This window comes from Impatiens glandulifera, chromosome 6 (assembly GCF_907164915.1).
Source record: "Impatiens glandulifera chromosome 6, dImpGla2.1, whole genome shotgun sequence".
NCBI classification, from domain to species: domain Eukaryota; kingdom Viridiplantae; phylum Streptophyta; class Magnoliopsida; order Ericales; family Balsaminaceae; genus Impatiens; species Impatiens glandulifera.
The window spans coordinates 45,055,936-45,076,913 of record NC_061867.1 but is presented as its reverse complement, the minus strand read 5'-3'; the positions used below and the strand labels follow the sequence as shown (position 1 = coordinate 45,076,913).

Genomic DNA, 20,978 nt, shown 5'->3' with positions numbered 1-20,978 from the left:
GCAATTTCTGCGCAAAGGAGAAAAACGACAGAGAGATACCGCCAAGAAGAGTATCGAACCTCCCAATATCGCGTCGCCATCGCTAATCTCCATCTCTCTCTCTAAGATATCTGCCTATTGATGATCTTTACAGGTCTTACAATGGCTTTCTCTATCGCAATATCGACAAGGTATGACCTACCATCAAACTGATTCTGTTTTTTGTTTACGATTTCTAAATACGACGTCTTCTTATATCAACGTTTAGCAATATATTGATTTCATTACAGGAAGTCGATGTCTATGGAAGCAGACTTATGAACCGGAAAAACGAATGAAGTTGGGCGAATTTGTGTTTACATGCTACCACTGAATTGAGAATAGGGTTTCTTGGTCTGTTTCGAAAAGGAGAAGAATTGGAGAAAAAGGGAGTCAAACATCAATAGATATTGTATTTAGCTATCTTCTCATAGTTATAAAAAGAAAATCCTAGGTTTTGTTTATCAGTTTGGTTTTTTATTTTTCTTCAGTTTTCTGTAGCTTTCAGACCATAAATCCAACAAGTATTGAGTATTCAATAGTTAATTTAGTAGATACCTTGTGATTTTTGGATATGGATTTTAATTAACCTGGTTTTCTTGGTGAAAGCTTGGGTAACATTTTTGAATAATTTTCCAATAAAAAAAAGCTGAAAAGCGAGAAAAATATTGCAATAATCAATTATATCCTACTATATAAAGTGAATGGGAACTAAGGGCCAGCAACTGGGAATCACTGAGCCAATATCTTGGAGTGGTCCTACAGATTATGACATTGTCAAGACTCGCGAACTTGAAAAGGTTTTAGTCTCTAAAGCATTCATTATTGTAAGGGAGTTTCTCATTGCACTTATTTGATTTTGCTGAGTTGATGATTCATTGATTCAGTACTTGGTTGATGTGGGCTTGCATGAGAGTCAAGAGGAAGCTGTCAGTAGGGAAGAAGTTCTAGGGAGATTAGATCAGGTTGGTTTCATTTTTCTGTATTTTCTGTATTTGTTATGATCAAGTTTGTATACTTTGCTCTCACAATGGATGCCGGATAATGCACAGATTGTGAAGATTTGGGTTAAATCTATTAGCCGTGCAAAGGGTTTGAATGAACAACTGGTACATGAGGCAAATGCTAAGATATTCACCTTTGGTTCTTATCGTCTTGGGGTAAGAAGATCTTTTGGGTGGTGTTTTTTCTTTAATATGTATTTATGTTGTTTTGTTCGGGTGGAATTGGAAATAGAGTTGAATTTGGAGTCCAATTCCAAATCCTTTGTTTGTTTGAATGGAATTTAATATATTCAAATTCCATGATTTCTACTTTGGAATTGCAATTCTATGATTTCTCCAAACATAAGGATTGAATTGTACTTCAATTCCAATTCTTATGAAATTGGAATCATAAATTTAATTCCAATTATCCACATCCAAACATACTCCAAGTGTATTTTGCTATCTTAATTGGCAGTTGTCTTCATGCAAATTTTGACCTTTTTCCTTTCTCCATCTAGGTTCATGGTCCTGGAGCAGATGTAGATACACTATGTGTGGGGCCACGACATGCAACCCGTGAAGTGGGATCTATTCACTTTGTGAACCAATGCTCATAGTTATTACCTTTATTTGCAAGTATTGTTCATTTTAGTCTCAATCTTTTTCTTTCCTTTCTCGTCCACTGCAGGATGATTTTTTCGGTGAGCTATATAGGATGCTGTTGGAGATGCCTGAAGTGACAGAACTGCATCCTGTTCCTGATGCTCATGTTCCAGTTATGAAATTCAAGTTCAAACGGGTTTCGATAGATCTTCTCTATGCAAAACTCTCACTTTGGGTTATCCCTGAAGTGAGTTTCCAATTCTCATTTCTTGTTGGGTTCTCCTCTTAGTTCTTTTTGGGCATAAGCAATGATTTATTACCTTCATTCTTGCTCCTTTGGATAATGTGTAGTGTTTGCCAATAAGATATTTTGTGACATGGAATGTCAGGGAGTTAGATGTGTGAATGAAAAAAATTGAAAGAAGTTTGATGGTTTTCGCTTACATAATCTGTTATTGAGTCTAATTTTTTATGGATTGAAAATTGTAGCATAGGCCATTTTCCGGAACCAGAAGATGCCGGACATTGAGAAATATATTTGGTAGTAAAAAGTATCTTTGGTGTATCCACTTCATGGTTAACATGATGGATTGATTATGGATTATTTCTCATATTGCATTATCGTTTTATTGTATATGCAAGGATTACACAGGTTATAAATATTTATAATAAAATTCGAAAGAGGCTGTAATCCATGTAATATATATATACTATTAGGCCTTGTTAAAATATATGTGGTTCATATAAAGCGAAGGGTTTCAGGAATGAGAATTATGCATGAAGATCACCTTGTCTTTGCTTGTGAGACCATGCATAATCCTGTCTTCAATTGGGACCACAAAATGAAGTGTAGTGTTCCGTGATGCATAGTAGGTTGCTCGTGCTACATGTTTTTTTTTTTCATTTCAGAATAAGTCCCCACGATCTTCCATGTTAAGTGTGCGTCAGACAACAAAGATCGCATTTTTTGCGCTTCGTTCAAATAATAGTTGTATGCGGATGGATTTCTGGTGCAGGACTTGGATATCTCACAAGATTCAATACTGCAGAGTGCTGATGAGCAAACTGTTCGAAGTCTCAATGGCTGTCGTGTTACTGATCAAATTTTGCGTTTGGTGCCAAATATTCAGGTCATTGTTGAAACCTGTTTCTCTGTTCCATCTTTTTCTCACAATTATAGTGTTATGATTATTTTCTGTTCATTTTATGGGGTGCAGAGTTTTCGCACAACATTGAGATGCATGAGATTTTGGGCTAAGCGAAGGGGTGTTTATTCCAATGTATGGTGGATTTTTAGTAAATTATTATGTTAAGTTCATATTAATTTTCTTGTGCACTTCCTTTACAGTTCAGATTGATTCTCTATTCCATTGGCAGGTTGCAGGGTTTTTAGGTGGCATTAATTGGGCATTGCTTGTTGCTCGTATATGCCAGCTTTATCCCAATGCTCTTCCCAACATGTTGGTGTCTCGATTTTTTAGGGTCTATACACAATGGCGTTGGCCTAATCCTGTAGTACTTTGTGACATTGAAGAAAGATCTCTTGGACTGCAAGTTTGGGATCCGAGACGAAATTACAAGGACAGATTCCATTTGATGCCTATCATAACTCCGGCCTATCCTTCAATGAATTCCAGTTATAATGTGTCATCAAGTACTTTGCGTATTATGACAGAAGAATTTCAGCGTGGAAGTGAAATATGTGAGGTATGAAGTGTGCTGCATATGTTGTTCCTAAGAGGTTTGAATCCTCATTTTTGCAGGCATATTTAAGCATACCACAAATCCACTATTTATTGAATTGTTGTTTCTTCATTCTCTTCATGAGGTCAGGCCTTCAATTGTTTTTTTTTTCTTCTAATGTTTAGGATGCACCTTCAGTTGTACCTTTCTTTCTGGGTGATATTTTAGTGTTCTACATGTTGATTGCTATTTCATTTCTCTTAAACATTCAAAAGAACATTTCTTCTAAGAACAAATAAACCATGGATAATGGTGATCATATCCCCTCGCCCCCAAGATGTGTAAAGATTCCAGCTAAATAAATTGGTTCTTAAATGTCTATTGAAGTCATTGATGTCCAAATGTCAGTTTGTTCAATAACATTACTAGTGAATGGAATTAATGCTATTTTTTCTTGAGCTTCAGAAAATTGTGGATCATGTCTTCTCTCTCCAATTATGATATGGTGCTATTTTTGATGGCAGGCGATGGAGGCAAACAAGACCACCTGGGATACACTCTTTGAGTATCATCCATTTTTTGAAGCATATAAAAATTATTTGCAGATTGAAATTGCAGCTGTAGATGAAGATGATCTTAGGAAATGGAAAGGATGGGTCGAATCTCGCCTTCGTCAGCTCACACTGAAGGTCACTTGCATCATTTCTGTCAATGCATTATTAAGAGCTTGATTGATGTATAGTTTATAAATAATCGTTTTTTTTTGGAAAAGCACATTCGATGAAAAAGTGGATTATTTGTGGTTAAAAATGAGTAAGGTATTTTAGTTGATGGTTTTATTGATAAAGTGATTGATGATAGTAATAAGGGGTTATTTGGATTAAATTCAAATAACCCTTTAGTGAAATAAGGCCTAAGCTATATGTATTAATTGTTCCTCAGTTTCAATTTATATTTGCTGTATCTAAAAATTCTACTAAAGATAGGCAATTTTGAAATTGCAGATTGAGAAGTACACTTTCAATATGCTTCAGTGCCATCCTCACCCAGGGGAATTTTCAGACAAATCCAAACCTTTCCATTGCTGCTACTTCATGGGTCTTCAGCGTCAGCAAGGAGTTCAAGCAAATGAAAGTGAACAGTTTGATATAAGGGCGACTGTTGATGAATTTAAGGTCTCTGTTGGAATGTATACCCTTTGGAAGCCTGGTATGGAAATCCATGTCAGTCACGTCAAACGAAGGAGTATACCAAGTTTTGTGTTTCCTGGTGGAATTCGACCTCTTCGTCCTGCGAAGATAGCTGGTGAGTCTAAACGGGTTGCTGAACCAAGTGATGGAACACATGAGAGAACAGAAGATCATAAAAGGAGAAAGAGGGAAGGTACAAATTGTTTGACTTCTTCTCCAGGTGTGCTAATGAATGTTGGAAATGAAGAACAGAATATTGGTGCAACTGTGTTGACATTAGATGGAGTAAGTAGTAGTCATATATCTGAATGCTACAAAAGTCCAGTTGAAACTCTATCATATGATAACTGGGGAAGCAATGGAGTTACAAGTACACCTGGAGTCTCATGCACAGCCATTGGATCATTGAGCTCAAAGGAAGCAGAGGAGCTTGCAATTGAGAAGATCGTGTTTGATCCGTTTTGTGCTCATCAGTCACCTGCACCTGAACTTGAGGAGCTTGATGGAGATGTTAAATGTAAAATTGAATGTACAAATGAGATCACAACAGATACGAGAGCTGAATCCTCTACACATATTGAAGCAGATGCTGTAGCAACAGTCAGCGAACCTGTTCCAAAGAATTTGCGTGCAATTGTTGGATTGGAAGAGCTTGAGGTACTTTCTGCCATCATTTTCTGTTCTGCATATTGCATTATGAACCTATTTGAAAACTAGTATTTTGTCATAATCACGATCTGCCAGAGTTCAAATTTTATATATTGAAAGTTATTTCTTTCCGTTCGATATATTCTAGCTAATGATCCAGATTAGTGTGATTTTTGCAGCATCATTTGGTATACAATTTTTTTTTCTAGATCTATACTTTGTTGCATCATTTGTAGTAGAGATTTATTGGATCATGGTCAGATTATATTTTGGATCATTGTAATTTTTCGCAAACATAACAAATGTAGATTTTCGGATCATGATCAACATTAATTTTTTTTTAAAACAGCCCTTTGTTTTGCATGATGACTATCATTGAGGCTATTAGACCCCTCATGCTTTCAAAGATTGTGCATGCCTGTGACTTGAGTCTACTACGGAAAAAAAGAAAAGAAAAGGTTTTGGTGTTTGGTTTGCTGCTAATTTTAGTATTCATTTATGTGATCTATGTAGAATCATTGACAGATAAGTTATACCATACTACTACAAGACTCGTCATTTTATTATGAACAAGGGAAACATGCTAAAAGTATGTAGCACTTGAGATCTTTAGTACCAGGAGAATATAAGGGCTAAAATACCTTTTTATATTTATGCAGAGGGAAATTTGTTCTTCTTATACCTTTTTTCTTGCCAAGGAGTTCTTACCCTTTGATTTCATCATTATATGAGTTGTTATGCACTTGTGCTTAACGATGCCATTGTCATTTTTTCTTTTTGTTTGAAAATTTGGTTCTTGAATATGCTTTAGTTTAGGGGTTTTTGATAAATGATTTTAGATTAAGTGATTATTTGAATTAAGTTCATTTGATAACTGTTACTTAGTTATTTGGTTATTTAAATTTAGCTCAAATTAAGCAATAAAATCTTGTTTAATTCTGTAAGCTGGTATAAGCTATGAACGACACATCTTTGACCTTGAAAATTAATCCACATACGTCATTGTCAGGGTAAAATAGTAAAATAGTCAAGTCCTTCTCTGACATTATTTTCACGTTTTATCAGACTAACTTGTGCATAAACTTTAGAAATTTTAAGTGATTCATTTTGACACTTAAAATTCAGTATTCATCTCAACACTTCATTGCCAGTTTTATCACACCCTTAGATGATCTAAGAAATAAGGTTCAACTTAAGATGATAAACCCCAAATGTCCTGTAACGACTTTAAGGAGATCTCTTTGATACCTCTTTTCGTAGACAATTTCTTTTTAAGCTTGGTAGTTTTCTCAACTATTCCAACCAATTCATATTTCAGTTTTCGTTAATCTTTCTTTGTTCTCAGATGTTGTCCTTCCATGGTTGAAGCTTGTCCTTTTTTTCTGATTGAGACAGAAGTGCAATTTAGTAGATAGTACATGCAAGTCTAATGGTCTTTTTGTCTTTGTTTTGGTTTTCTTTTTTTGGTTTGTTCAAGCCATCTGAACTTATGGCACCTATGCCAAGCCAGGTCCAGCCTGCACTCATGACACAGGAAAAGCCACTTCTCAGGTATTAATTAAAATGTTACATATACTTAAAATTGCCATTGAGTTCTTGATCCTGTTGAAATAGTGGTGGATACTTGGGTTATGATTAATAGATCGACGAGCCACAGAAATAGAGTAATTTTTGGTTGATAAGAATGGGTCAATAATCAGTTCATTTTCAGCCGAAAAATATATAACCCAGGATCATGAAATAAGTAGCGACAGCTTGTGATTTGGAGTATTGAACTATAAATGGTTTGTCAGAATATAGGAACAAGAGCAGTCTGATTACCATTGCGGTTTTTATTAGGAAAAAGTAGAATCTGCCCCTGAACTTTCTAAAATAGAATAGATACCCTTTGAACTTTTTGGGGGTGAAATTGTCAAGAACTATCACAAGTAGTAAATTTGTTATATTTTGAGAGTACGAAGTAAATGTGCTCATTTATCTTTATACTTATATATTTAGTTTACTCGCTTAGTGAGAAATGCACTGTAATCTCACTGTTACAAATCATAATGATTTGGAATCTATTTGCAAGGATTACGTGGTCTGTAAAGCGAAAGGTATGAATGGAAAAAGGTCAAAGTCGGAATAAGGCTTAGATTTTTGAGCCTAAAGCCATGAGATTTTGATTTGTATTCGTTTTTGTGGTTTTGCGGTGTCATTTTGAATGAATAGCTAGCGGAGCAAGCTTGAATTTTAATCCATTTTTGCCTTAATAGTTTCAAATAAATTGTATTTTTTGAGATTCAAACGGGTTTATTTGTAGGATTAAGTTCACTTCCTTTGCCAAAGCTGCTGGGGGAAGCAGTTGAAGAAAGATAGGCTAAGGATGCGGCTATTGCAATTAATATGCAATTAGGCTGGGAAGGCCAAAAATAGGCCAAATTGGGAGAGGAACGTGTCTTTTAGCTGTTCTTGGATAATATCAAGAATTGTTTTTGTAATCTGGCCAAAATAAAATGACTGATATTCAACGTATTTTCTGGTTTGTAAACTAGTTTTAACGATGAATTCAATGAAGTTTTTTTTAGAATAACATGTTCAAGGGACGTGTCAAATAGTATCCTTCCTTTCTATTTAATAATTTTTTGATTTTTCAAGTGTGTTTTTTTAACTCACGTTGGTGGTGATTTATGTGTTATGTGTGAAACTGTCTATTAGTTGAAGACGTTGTCGCTAGTTGGCGACACTCCTGCAGATACGAAAACCCACCCCTGCAAATTAGATTACTCAACCCATTACCCAGTCCACTTATTATTCACCCCAACATAACACTATCGAACCCACCAGTCCATATAACAAACATCTACTGCAATATTACCTTTTCTACACATTCGTAACTTTCCTCCAAACCCAATCATATATCAAGCTAACTAGAGAAATCACACGAACAGAGTAGAGGAAGTGACTTCAATGGCTGGTAAAAAAAAAGATCCCTAGTACTGATAATTTTGAAAGTGAATCCGAGGGCGATTTCGACACTGTCACTGTATGTTGTAGTTAAATATTTACGCCTAATGGTCAAATCGGAAAGTCAAGGAGACATCAGCCGAGGAGAATTTGGTGATTCTAGAAGCCTCTGATAATGCCTTAGCTGAGGCAACTGAATACGGACTCAACACTCTACGATTTGTTAGATGTTGAACAAAATATTAGTTGGAATGTGCGGGTGCTTAAGAGCATCCTCAACGGGCACGCATAATGAGTTTTGCGTGCCCTTTCTTCCTCCAACCCAGAACGCACAATGCGTTTTCATCCCCTCTCCTCTGGCCAAATGCAAATATGTTGTTGCCACTATTCATTCCATCATTATTGATCTTCCAACTTATTCTTTTACTTTTAAGATAAAAAATTATAATATTTTTTAAATGTATAACTGAATCATTGAATTGTATTATACTTCAAATTTTATCTAATTTATTTTTTATAATTTATTTTATATTTTTACGTTATATTTTATAATTTATTTTATATTTTTACGTTATATTTTATAACTTAAATTTTATAAATTATAAATTTATAATTTTTAACGGTACGAATAAATATAAAAATTATAATTTTATAATCAATAATGTTTGTTTTAATAGAATATGTTTATTTATTTAAAAATATTATTGAATTATTTTGTTTTGTATGAATTATTGATATATAATTAATTTTATTAAATGAATGAGAAAAGATTAGAATTAAATATGTAAAGTTAAATAAATATATAAACAATATTAATAAGTTTAAAATGTTAGTGCAAGGAAAGAATATTCTAAAAATATTTGTTTGAGTTTGAAATTAATTTTTGGGTTGTAAATGAATTATTATTTAATGTGAGATTTACTGATTTTAAATTTGAGAATGAAGTTGTGGATTGAAGATGATAATAAAGTGTTTTCATTTATTAACTTATAATTGTGATATTATTATTACTTTTCAAAATCTTCATTACTGATTTTGAAGAAATTTATAATAGATCTGGCAGAGAGAACCAACTATACCTAGAGAGTTTTCTATGCAACGGGTCACTCTGGAGAAGGGATGGCAATTGGGCGGTTCGGGGCGGGGAATGCAATTACCATTCCTGCCCCATTTTAATTTCGGGGATTTTTTTAATACCATCCCCGCCCCGTTCGGTTTTTTTCGGTTTCGGGGAATCCCGCGGGGCACCGTTAATAATTTTTATTTTAAAAAAATAAATAAATATTATACAATAAAATTATATAAAGCAATTTTTTAATATAATATATATTGTAATATATTAAAATTTTATATTATTATAAAGAAATAATTTTAATACTCTTATAAAATATAGTAAATAAATAAATATATTGATGATTTAATATATTTAATTATGTTTATGATATTCGGGGCAGAATCGGGGTGAAAACGGGGTGAAATCGGGGCGGGTCGGGGGACACAAATACCATCCCCGCCCCATCCTCGTTCGGTTTCGGGGAAAAACCGTCCCAAACGGGGCAATTCGGTTCAGTTTTCGCGGGGCGGTTTTAAATTGCCATCCATACTCCGGAGGGATTCTTATTCTATGTAATTCAAAAAAATTTAAGGCCTTCTATTTTTGAAAAGGTGCATTTTTGTCTCCATCCTCTTGCAAAACCTTTTTAATGATATAGGGTGGATTTTCACAGTAGTATATGGATCGATTTACTATAACACTAAACCATTTGTGGTGACTTTAATCTTGTTAGAGCTCGAGGGAACGAAGAAATGCTAAAAGATTCGATAGGATATTGACATTTTTAATTATATTTATCAGTATCTCTCATCTAATTGATCCGGTGTTGGAAGGGGCAAAATTTAAATGGCACGACAACAAAAACAACTGTCAAATGTCGATAATAGACAAATTTCTTTTTAACTTGGATTGGGAGGTTATTCATCTCATACAACCAAAGATACATGACGAGGCATCTTTCATATCATAGATCTATCACATTATCTTGTGAACTTCATCCTTAGTCGAAGCCCCCTTTCTGATTTGAGAATGCTATACTAGATAATCCCAATTTCATTTCGGCTATCAAGAACCGGTGAACGACACATAATTTGGGTTCGAGCAGACCCTCTTTAATTGTGGCCCGAAAACAAAAAGATCTTCAAACATTTATAAAAGAATGAAGGCGTACTAATTTTGATTATCTCAAATCTAACATCGGGATTTATAAAAAAAGAGGTTGTGAATAACTAACTCTTATGGAATCGCTATAATTCTTTTATAAATTGGAATAAAACAATGCAAGACAAAAAATTTATATGACTTTGGATAAAGGAAGACGACTAATAATAGTTTTTTCATAACTACACGAACACTCGAAAAAGATACAATCGCATTTCAATCCTCAGACTCAATGGAGGACGTGGAAGATTCAAATATTATCAAGTCGCAACATTTTACGAAGAAATTTTTAAGAAAACTCGTCTCTCCAGACCCACATTTCACAGGGTCCCTTTCACGAGCATTACATGTGAGCAAAGATCCTTCATCGAGCAACCTTTTACATTGGAGGAGAAATGGAAGGCGGTCGATGAGGACAAAGCTCCAATACAGACGGTTTCACTCTTAATTTCATTAAGATTTTTTTGAAATTTATCAAGTCTAGCTATCTTCACTAGGGATGACAATGATTACATGTATACCCGATACTCGTGAATATCCGATGGTCGGGGTCGAGTATTTTAAATCGAGGTCGGGAGTGAGAAGGGTAGAAGGTTACCCAATCGGGTTCGGGGAGTGCGCTAAACTCAAATCCGATACCCGAATATATTAATATATATATATATTTAAATATTAAATATTAAATAATTAAAAAAAAAAGGTGACTTTTCAAATTCTTAATTATTATAATTATTACAATAAATATATATAATCTATTATCCTTACCTACCATTCACACTTCATCTCAACCAAAATATTTATTACTCATTACTATTCATCAATGTTCTAAATTTCGCTAGACATCAATTGCTAGGCGGTGTACTAAAATTTAACAATAAATCTTTAACCAGTTACAAAAATTAAGTAGAGAACAATACCAAACAATTTAAATGTGCAATTATAACAGTTAATGATCAATTCCAAAATTTCAAATATGAAAATAACAACATTCCAATCATTCAAACAATCACAAACTTGATCCAAACTTGCAAACAAAACTACAAACAAGTCTACAACAACAGTACACAAAAATTAAAAATTATAATTCTAATGTCCAAACATAAAAATAGGCATAATATAAAATAACATAATAATAATAATAACAACAAGCAACAACAAAATCATCCAAAGTTTTAAACACAAGTATCACATCAAAAATTAAGAACAATGCTTTCAAACCAACTCTTCTTCTCCATATTCTTCTACCACATGTTCTTCATCCGACTCAAATTCAACTTCTTCCATCCTAGGACTTCTTCAAGATTCAGAAGTCAAGTTCTCACCAAACTCATCATCATTAATATCAGTCCACTCAACAATACATCAATATCTTTCTCCTTCTTCTTATTCTTAATCGGGAAGAATCTATTCTATTCCTTTTCTTGGTAAGTATCTACAAGAAAAAAAAAGTTTTATAATAAGGAAGAAGAAAAAAAACTAGTAAAAGTAGAAAAATGCATGTGTATTTATTATTTAATTATTTATGCTACTAACCTCTTCAAATGTACTCCAATTTCTTTAGAATCCAGAAGAACTAGTGATCAATGATAAAATATTTATAGTAATTCTTTGGATCACAAGTTCATGATGCTTCTTCTCTTTTTATCACCCCAACCATTAGTCATGATTGAACAACCACTATTTTTTCATTCATCTTCATGTATCTTCAATATAGTTTTGATTCTATCAACTACTTTTTTCAATAGTGGCTCCCTAAATTCATCTTGACTAGGAGGTTTAAACCTTCATCCAAATTGACCAAGTGCTTCTTCAAAAAGCTTAAAATCAAGGTCAAATGCATTGAAAGATATGACAGCTTCATAAACCCAATCAGCCAAATAATCCTTCACGTGATTTGATCTCTCTTTCCAAATGACATCATGGATGTTCTGTTCTCTCATTATCTTTTCTAAATTTAGAGAAGCTTTAGGAACAATGGTTGTAGCAAAATTGTCCATAGGTCCAAGATAACGGGGCGATTTAGTGGCCCATAATGACTCCCTTAATTCATCTTTTTCAACATAATAATAATTATCCCTTCACATTCACACTGGATATCAGCTCTTCTTCTCGCATTTTCTTGTTTCTCTTCTTGTACTTTCCTATATTAATAGCATTTCTACACTTGGCTTTATCTTTAGCAGAAGAATTAGGACATGCAGAAACATATCCTTGAATGTGCGCAATATGTTATTTTATTCTAAATGTACCTCTTGACATTTGCTTCCCACATAACTTGCATTGGACTTTGTCCAAGTTAATTGGATTATACAAGATGACATACTCTCAACCAATATTATATGACTTTCATTTAAGCTCTGGCTCAATTTCGGATGAGAATTGAGCTTGGGAGGGAGTACTAGCTGAGGATGAAGCATTGAAGATGACATTGAATATGTACCTAAAGTAACATTGAACAAAGTATATCTAATGTATCTAAAATGCAATTTGTAAATTTTTTATTTTTTTTAATGAGCTTTACAAGATGATAGAATAACAATAAAGGACCCACATGATAGATAATACTATCATAATACCACTTATTTTAGAGTTAACAAAAATCATTCCCTACTGTTCCTCTTTGACGGATTAAAAACAGACATCTTCTCCAAAAGATCAATGGCCAAAGGATTGGGATGTGGATATAGAGAAGGGAAAGGTGTACCTTTAGAATAAGGTAAGTTCTTGATGTATTTCTTTGCCTTGACAGTATTGATAAACCGAAGATCGTCTTCCTTTGGGATACCGAGTTGATTAACGGTCGTCTTCCCGAGTCTCATAATCTTTTATGACTAAGAAAATGTTGATGAGGTAAACTAAGAAAATAATGATGTAGACAACTCACTGGTAGCTTCAGGTTCTAGATGAGGCAGATAACTCAATGGCAGGTTCTAGTTCTAGTTCTAGTTGAGACAATGGGTAGAGTGGGTAGTGAGTAGAGTCTGGGTAACGTTTGGAAGGTTATTTTAGTTAGAAATTACAAAAAAATGGTTGGGCGCCCAAATTGACTGTCTAGGCAACCATGTGCGCCGAAAAGGCGGCCTAGCAATTTTTTCAAACGAATAGAGGCTTTTCGATGCGTTAGGCTAGCGCCGAGCGCCTAGGCCTAAATTTAGAACACTGCTATTATTCATCTTCATATATTTTAATAAGAAAATATTATTTCTTCTTCCTCATTCTTCATTTTCAACATCATCCTGTGTAGTTTTTCAACATTATTCTCTCTAGTTTCTTCAACATTATTATTTCTAGTTTATTTCTTCCTTTATAATAACAAGAATGTCGGCCGAATAAGATACCCGTTGTCATCCCTAATCTTGACTCATTCAATATTTCAATCACTTTTACGTCACAACTTCTTTCGAAAATAGTGTTCATCTGTTAATATCAAAGGGATCTTAAACATTTTTTTAACTATTAGTTTGATTAGAAGTTTTTATATGGTACTCGCCAAGAGTACTCTTGCCAATCGACTCAATGTTATGCCTACTCACATCATTTCCCCTAATAAGATGATCTTATTGCCAGGGAGACAGATTACTCAAAGTTCTTATTATATTCTTGCTAACCACTTAAATCCATTTTATCTTTTATTTAAATTTATTTAAAATATATTTTTAGTTATAATTAATATAATCAAAGTCTTATTATCTATAAAAAAATATTGAACCTTATATTTATAAATTATTTAAATTTAAAGAAATTTAAAATTATTTAATTCAATATTATAACATATTTTGATAAAAATAATCCAAACAAAATTAAGAAAAGTGACACATTAATTATTAAATTTAAATTTATTTTATTATTATTTTATGAATATTTAATGTGTCACTTTTGAACAAATTGAAAACTAGTATTATAGTGTTATATCTCTAAATAAACTTTTAAGTAATTGATTCGTGTAAATAAATTAATTATACAAATAAATAAGTTCAACTCACACTTTTTTTTTTCTGTTAATTGACAATATTGTTATTAAGAAACTATCCATAATCCATCCATTCGATTTAATTAGTAACTTGACAATGTTAGGTATTTATTTTTCATTTTGATTTAATATCCCAATTGACTTTGTTGTATTATATATTTTGGATTTTATTTAATCACATTTAATAAATACTTTCAAATATACAATTTAATAAAGATAGCTTTATTTAATTTAATGAATTGAATTAAATATAAAATATTTAAGCCTGTTAAGGATCATAATCTTTTGTGTGTGGGCCGGAATATTATATTTGACTTTGTTGTATATTTGATTTAATATCCCAATTGACTTTGTTGTATTATATATTTTGGATTTTATTTAATCACATTTAATAAATACTTTCAAATATACAATTTAATAAAGATAGCTTTATTTAATTTAATGAATTGAATTAAATATAAAATATTTAAGCCTGTTATGGGCAGTTTAATTTAATTTTCTATGTTTATTTATATTTAAAATTATAATTAAAATAATTCAAATAAAATTAATATGTATATGATTTTATTATTCTCAATTTTATTATCATAATATTGTATTATTTCTATATATTCAAACAAATTACAAAATATTTGATTATGAGAACTTCACTTAAACAATTTTAGTCTCAATTAAACTTGAGAATTTGATATATTTTAGTGATTTGCAGTACATCCCTACCTGATTGATAATATAATGATGCTTAATTTTTAAAGTGTCCGAATTGCCGGGTCGAGAGCTGTGGTTAATTTGGATACTTGGGTCGGATTGTGGGTTGACTCGTTTTTAAATTTAAAACGGTTAAAAATAAAATTAAAAAGGCTAGAGATATATTTCGAACTTGCAACCTAACAAAATAAGTACAACTCTTTAACCAACTAGGCTACAAAGACTTTATATTTTAAATTCAACACCAAATTTGATAAACGCGGGACGTTTTAATATTAATATAAGTTCAACTTTTTAACTAACTAATATATAATGATGTTGAGTAAATGGATACTTGGGTCGGATTATGGGTTGACTCACCCATAAACTTAAAACGGTTAAAAAATGTCAAAAAATGTTATCCGTAATTTTTTTTTACGATTTTTATATTATTACTCGTGCAAATGCACGGGCTAAATGCTAGTTATTTTTATACTAGTTAAAGAATTATAGAACATAGGAAGCCAATAAATATTGAATCATAAGAAAATAAAAGAATATTTAATTATAGTATAAAGAATGAAAATAATAAAATACATGGTTTTATACATTTTCCTATTACAAGGAACACTCTGGTGGTATTCCAAGAGGAAACCTAGAAGTGTCAAAACAGTAATTATAGACCATATACTTCTTTTGCACCCATTTTAGCCTCTCTTCATTACTACTATCCAGCTCTTCATTCAACCACCCATCGCCGCCGCCGCCGCCGCCGGACTGCGATTTCAACGTATTGTCGTTACAAGACGACTTACCTGCAGAAGCCGACCAAACGCAGGCAGTGGCGTCGTTGTAATTCCGATAAGACGATGAGAACGGCGCCTGAGTCCAATCCGTCTTCACCAGGCCACCTCTTGTGGCCCAATCGTCGGCGTTCCATAAGCTTGAATATATCCTCATTGGCTGGCTCTTCAGGTACGGCACCCCGACCGATTCCGCGTTTTTGAATTCCCTAATGGGAGTTCCGTCGACTGAAAAGATTATGCGTTGAGGATTCCAGAGGATGGAGTAAGTGTGGAAATCCAGGGTGGGATCGAACCATAAATAGAATTGTTGCTCTCTGTTTCCTTTTCCTTGGCTGAACACGTTCGTGTGAAGAATGTATGGATCGCCACTTAGATTCCCTAAGAACTCGAAATCTATTTCGTCCCAAGTTGTTCCAGGCGATTTCAACTGCATCATCATCATCATCCATTTTCAAATAAGTTCATCTTAAATAGATATATATATATATAAGCCAAGACTCTGTTTTCTCACTGGGTTTATGAAAAGACTTACATAATAGGCTGTGACGGTGCCGGCGGAGTTACCGGGGACGAGCTTGATCTGCATGTCGATTTTGCCGAAGAGGTATTCGTTTTTGGATTGGAAGCCGGAGCCGGAGGATTGATCTAGTGAGAGAGTGAGGAGATCTCCGTTGTTGAGAATCTTGGCTCTGCCGTCGCCCCATGTTATGTCCACATTTTCGTATAGATTTGCAGAGGAGGCTGAAATACTAATAATGGAGATGATGATTATTGTGATTAGATTGGATAATGAAGAAGGAGAAGCCATTGAAGCTGGTTAATAAGAAGGTTTGAGAAATGGGAAATGGAAAATGTTTTATTTATAGGGTTTAATGGGAGAAGAAGAAGAAGAGAGGAAGATTCATAGAAGAAGAAGAAGAAATGGAATTAAAAGTGCCAGTTGGAAAAATGTAGTAAATTATTACTTAGAAGCTGTAAACAGCTGTGACTCACTCTGTTTTTTCATTCTTTCTATAGATGTGTATAATTTGAATATGAAGATTTGATTTTATTTTTTTTAAATACTAACTTTAATTTTTTAAAATTAAATAATGTATGCTTTGGGAAATACTAGCATATTTTACATTATTTAATTTGGTGGAGCTTATTTAATTAAGCAATAATTTTATTGTTTACTAAACATGTTTAAGGAGTTAATCACTTTCATAAATAGAAATGTTTCGTTTCTAATTTAAAATGTTTTAAATTAAAATAAGTAAGGTCTTTAACTCATTTTAACCTACTACATTCACAAAATAAAATATTTAGACCATTTCTAAATTTAAAAAAAAAAACATTTTCAAATTCATTTTGATGTAAATGTCATATCAAACAATAATTTTTCTCAAACTAAAAAACTCATTCTAAAATTTAAAAAAATATTTTTATAATATTCTTCTTTACCTGAACTTTTATAACTTTTTAATATCACACAATATATTTATAATGTTATAAATTACATCAAAATATTTTAATATCACCCCAATATATTAAATTTGATTATAATTATTTATAAAAAATTATTAAAAATTTAAAAATTACAATACACAAATTATTTTTCTTAACATTATTATCAATTTTAATATTATTATAAATTTATGTTATATAAAAGTTATTATATAAAAAAATAAATTATATAAATACCTAAATAAATAAATAAAAATAATAAATTATATAAATAAGCTTAATGTATAAAACATACTTAAATTAAGTTTATGGATTAAATTAGAAGATAAAAAAAGTTTTGATTATGAACAATACAAACACATATATGCATTTTGAAGAGAGGAAAAATAGTGAAAAACCAATTTTAGGTTTGCGTTTAGGTATCAGTTAGAGAAAAAATGTGGTTTGAGTTTGGGTACTTGTTGGAGATGCTCTTAGAGTTTACCCATTACTCAACTAACGGGACTCCTAAATCTTCAGCGGGCATTAACAGAGCGCGACAACATAAACTCCGAAATGATGAGTTATACGAGTAGATCACGATAATGAATTACTCTAACGAATTGTCGGTGTGTGCGGAAAATTGAGTAAGATTACAGAAATGCCATAATTTTAGTTAATAGATTGCAATATAATATTATCTAAAAGAACAAATCATCATGAGTGTCGAGTTCAATTTCATTAAAAACGTTTTAAATGAAAGTAAATTATTATTGTGGAGTGTCATACTATTATGGAGTGTCATACTAATTATCCTCATTTTCAAAAATAAAAAGATTACATTATATTATTAGTTGGGACTTGGGAAGGTAATATCTCAAATAGTGAAAAGGACAAATAAGAACAACTGGCCACAACTAGCTAATGCATGCATAGGATGGATCAAGGGATAGTGTGAGCTGGTGAAAGCTTTTGGTCAAAAATTGAACCCTAGGTCCCCACAAAATATACAAAATTGGTCGGACCCAAAGGAAACTTCGTGTGATGGAGGCTCAACTATCATCAAGTGTTTTTGTATTTTATTGTATGCATTGCATCACTACTATTGAGATTTGAGAGAGAAGCTTCTTACTTCTCTTGAATCACTAATTTGGCAACAAGTTCTCCTAAATGAATGAAACATAGAAAAGCTAATGAGTTATCCTAAGTGAATGAAAGAACCAATTACAAAGCTAACAATGTAACAAATTGGTAAGACAACTTTTTGAACACGATAAAGAGTTTGAATGCTTACGAAACATTCATTTAAGTCTGCATTTGTAACATGATGTTAACATCTCAATAACTCAATGAATTTTGCCACGGTAAGTTGTAGTCATCATGTCAAACTTTTGGAGTTATTAATTAGCACGTTCTTTTAATATTTAAAACTCACTTCAAAAGTCGGGTTTTCAGGCTGAGTTTGGGTGGGTTCTCAAAGAGGCAGGGGAAAGAGTTTAGTAGGATCCTCCATTGTTTAAATAATTAGAATTTATGAGTTATTAATATAATAAATAATTATTTAAATATCATCTTTAATATAAATCAAAATAATATAATTTAATATAAAATCAGATTTATAACTTATGAATTTATCATGAATATAAAGTGACTGATATCACTTTTATAAATAAGCTAGATTAGAAATAATTAAAACATAATTAATTAATATCACGTTGTTATTAGATCCTCAATTAAAGTAATGTCATTTCATCTATATCTCTCCATCAAGACAGATAAATTAATTTGGTAGTTTTATGTTATTAGAAACTTATAATTTGGAGTTTTTAAAAAGAAATTATTTCAAAATTTCCTATAACTAAATGGTCATCCCCTCTTAAGGTTTTGATGGACGAAACTTATAAAAATAACAAAGCTCAATTTACAGTCCAAAAGTTTTGGGTTAAAAATGAATTATGTAAACAAATATTAATTTTTTAATTTTTTATATCATTTGAATAATAAAAAATTAGATATTGTTTACTTTCGACTATTTGAGTTTAGGAGTGTTCAACCGGTCGGTTAATCTGTGTGGTCTTACATCTTATTTTATAAACCGGTTAACCGACCAATATTGATATTGATTTTATCGGTTTTGAAACCATTATCGACGGTTAGTATCGATCGATAATTCAATTTTTAAAATTAAATATTAAACTTATTAAATGATTTTTTTTTTTAAATCCTTATTTGTAAAGTATTTTCTATATTATATTATTATTATAATATAATATATTATAATAATATTTCATAAATAAATTTAGATATATTTTATCATATATTATATTATTTTAACAATATAATATATTTTAAAAATATTCATTTTTAAAGTAACAGTCATATAAATTAATTTTTTTTTAAATAATTCTATAAAAATTATAATTTAAAATAAAAAAAAACTAACAAATATATATATAATTAAATTATTACCGATTTATCGGTTAAACTGCTAGAAAAATAGTTTAATCGAAAACCGAACCGTTTAACCGGTAAAAAATGGGTTAATCGGAACGGTTAGAATCGGTTAACCAATAAATTAGTAAAATGAAACCGGTAAACAATCGGTTCTGTTGGGTTATCGGTTTTTTGTTTTTTTTTTGCACAACCTTATTTGAATTGACCTTATAAGCAGTGACGGACCTAGGATTTCGAACTTGGGTGGGCTTGAAAAAAAAATTAAGATGGCTTAAAATAATAACGAGAAAATTTAAAAAAAAAACAAGTATATAAAAGTAAAGTTTTATCATTTTTTAATAATTAGATAAAAAAACAATGAATTATATTAAAATTTTTAAAAAAATTAAGGGTAATGTCATATTTCTACAGTTAAAAAAAAATATTTATTTTTTTGGGGGAGGGCTTCAGCCCACCCGAGCCCCTACATAGATTCGTCCCTGCTTATAAAAATTTATAAATATTTTAAATGAAAACTAATTCTCAACATTTTTTAAAAATATTTAAAAATAATAATAAACTTAGAAGTTTTATAATTACCTCCATAACTTTTAAAGAAAATATCGCAATTAGAGTGAAAATAATAAATTCTGACAATAACAAGTTTGGGATCAAATAATTGAAAGATTGGCTTGCACTAGGGACACAACACTAGTCACCATCATAGGTCATGCCATATCAAGATTGGACGCACATAAGCAAGCATAGTCGAACCACACGACGAGACGAACCAAATCAATGACCGAAAGCTTCAAGTTTACCTTTCCTCTTTCGTCTTCTCAAACAAGACAAAATCTACAACTAAGGATAGAAAAAGTACCAATATTAAAGATATATCGAAAATACCGTACCGTAATATATCAAAATTATCGATTTTTAAGGTATACCGAAAAAAGGTAATGTATGATACCGATACCGAAATTATTGGTACGGTAAATGTATGAAAATTTTAAAATTTTGGTATATCGAGATATACCGAAATAATATTTATAAGTTAAAATATATATATATATATATATATATATATATATATATATAATACTTATAAGAAAATAAAAATAAATTTGATATTAATTTAATTATAAAAATATAATTTTTGAATAATATCAAAATATAATTATACTGAAATATTATTTTATATATGTCTTTCTCCTTACCGATTAGATTGATTTTTTTTAAGTTAATATGTTTTTAGGTATCAAAAGTATAATACCGATACCGTACTGAAATTAAGGTATACCGAATTCAAGTTAAGATAAATGTATGAATTTTTTTAATACCGAAATTAAGGTATATCGAAATCAAGGT

General features: G+C 31.4%; 2 protein-coding genes across 2 annotated transcripts; one reads left to right on the top strand and one right to left on the bottom strand.

Annotated features, from left to right (window-relative positions):
• LOC124941312 (nuclear poly(A) polymerase 1-like) lies at nucleotides 1-7,714 on the top strand. Its single transcript, XM_047481613.1, has 13 exons — nucleotides 1-170; nucleotides 270-818; nucleotides 906-983; nucleotides 1,071-1,178; nucleotides 1,523-1,585; nucleotides 1,693-1,854; nucleotides 2,624-2,737; nucleotides 2,825-2,887; nucleotides 2,985-3,314; nucleotides 3,815-3,979; nucleotides 4,295-5,137; nucleotides 6,606-6,679; nucleotides 7,431-7,714. The coding sequence occupies exons 2-13, from the start codon at nucleotides 723-725 to the stop codon at nucleotides 7,474-7,476; spliced, it is 2,142 nt and encodes a 713-aa protein (XP_047337569.1). The 5' UTR covers nucleotides 1-170; nucleotides 270-722; the 3' UTR covers nucleotides 7,477-7,714.
• Nucleotides 7,715-15,511: 7,797 nt separating this feature from the next.
• LOC124942836 (probable xyloglucan endotransglucosylase/hydrolase protein 23) lies at nucleotides 15,512-16,581 on the bottom strand. The gene is made up of 2 exons (XM_047483399.1): nucleotides 16,285-16,581; nucleotides 15,512-16,179 (listed from the first exon to the last, which is right to left on the bottom strand). The coding sequence occupies exons 1-2, from the start codon at nucleotides 16,558-16,560 to the stop codon at nucleotides 15,565-15,567; spliced, it is 891 nt and encodes a 296-aa protein (XP_047339355.1). The 5' UTR covers nucleotides 16,561-16,581; the 3' UTR covers nucleotides 15,512-15,564.
• Between the last annotated feature and the right edge of the window lie 4,397 nt (nucleotides 16,582-20,978).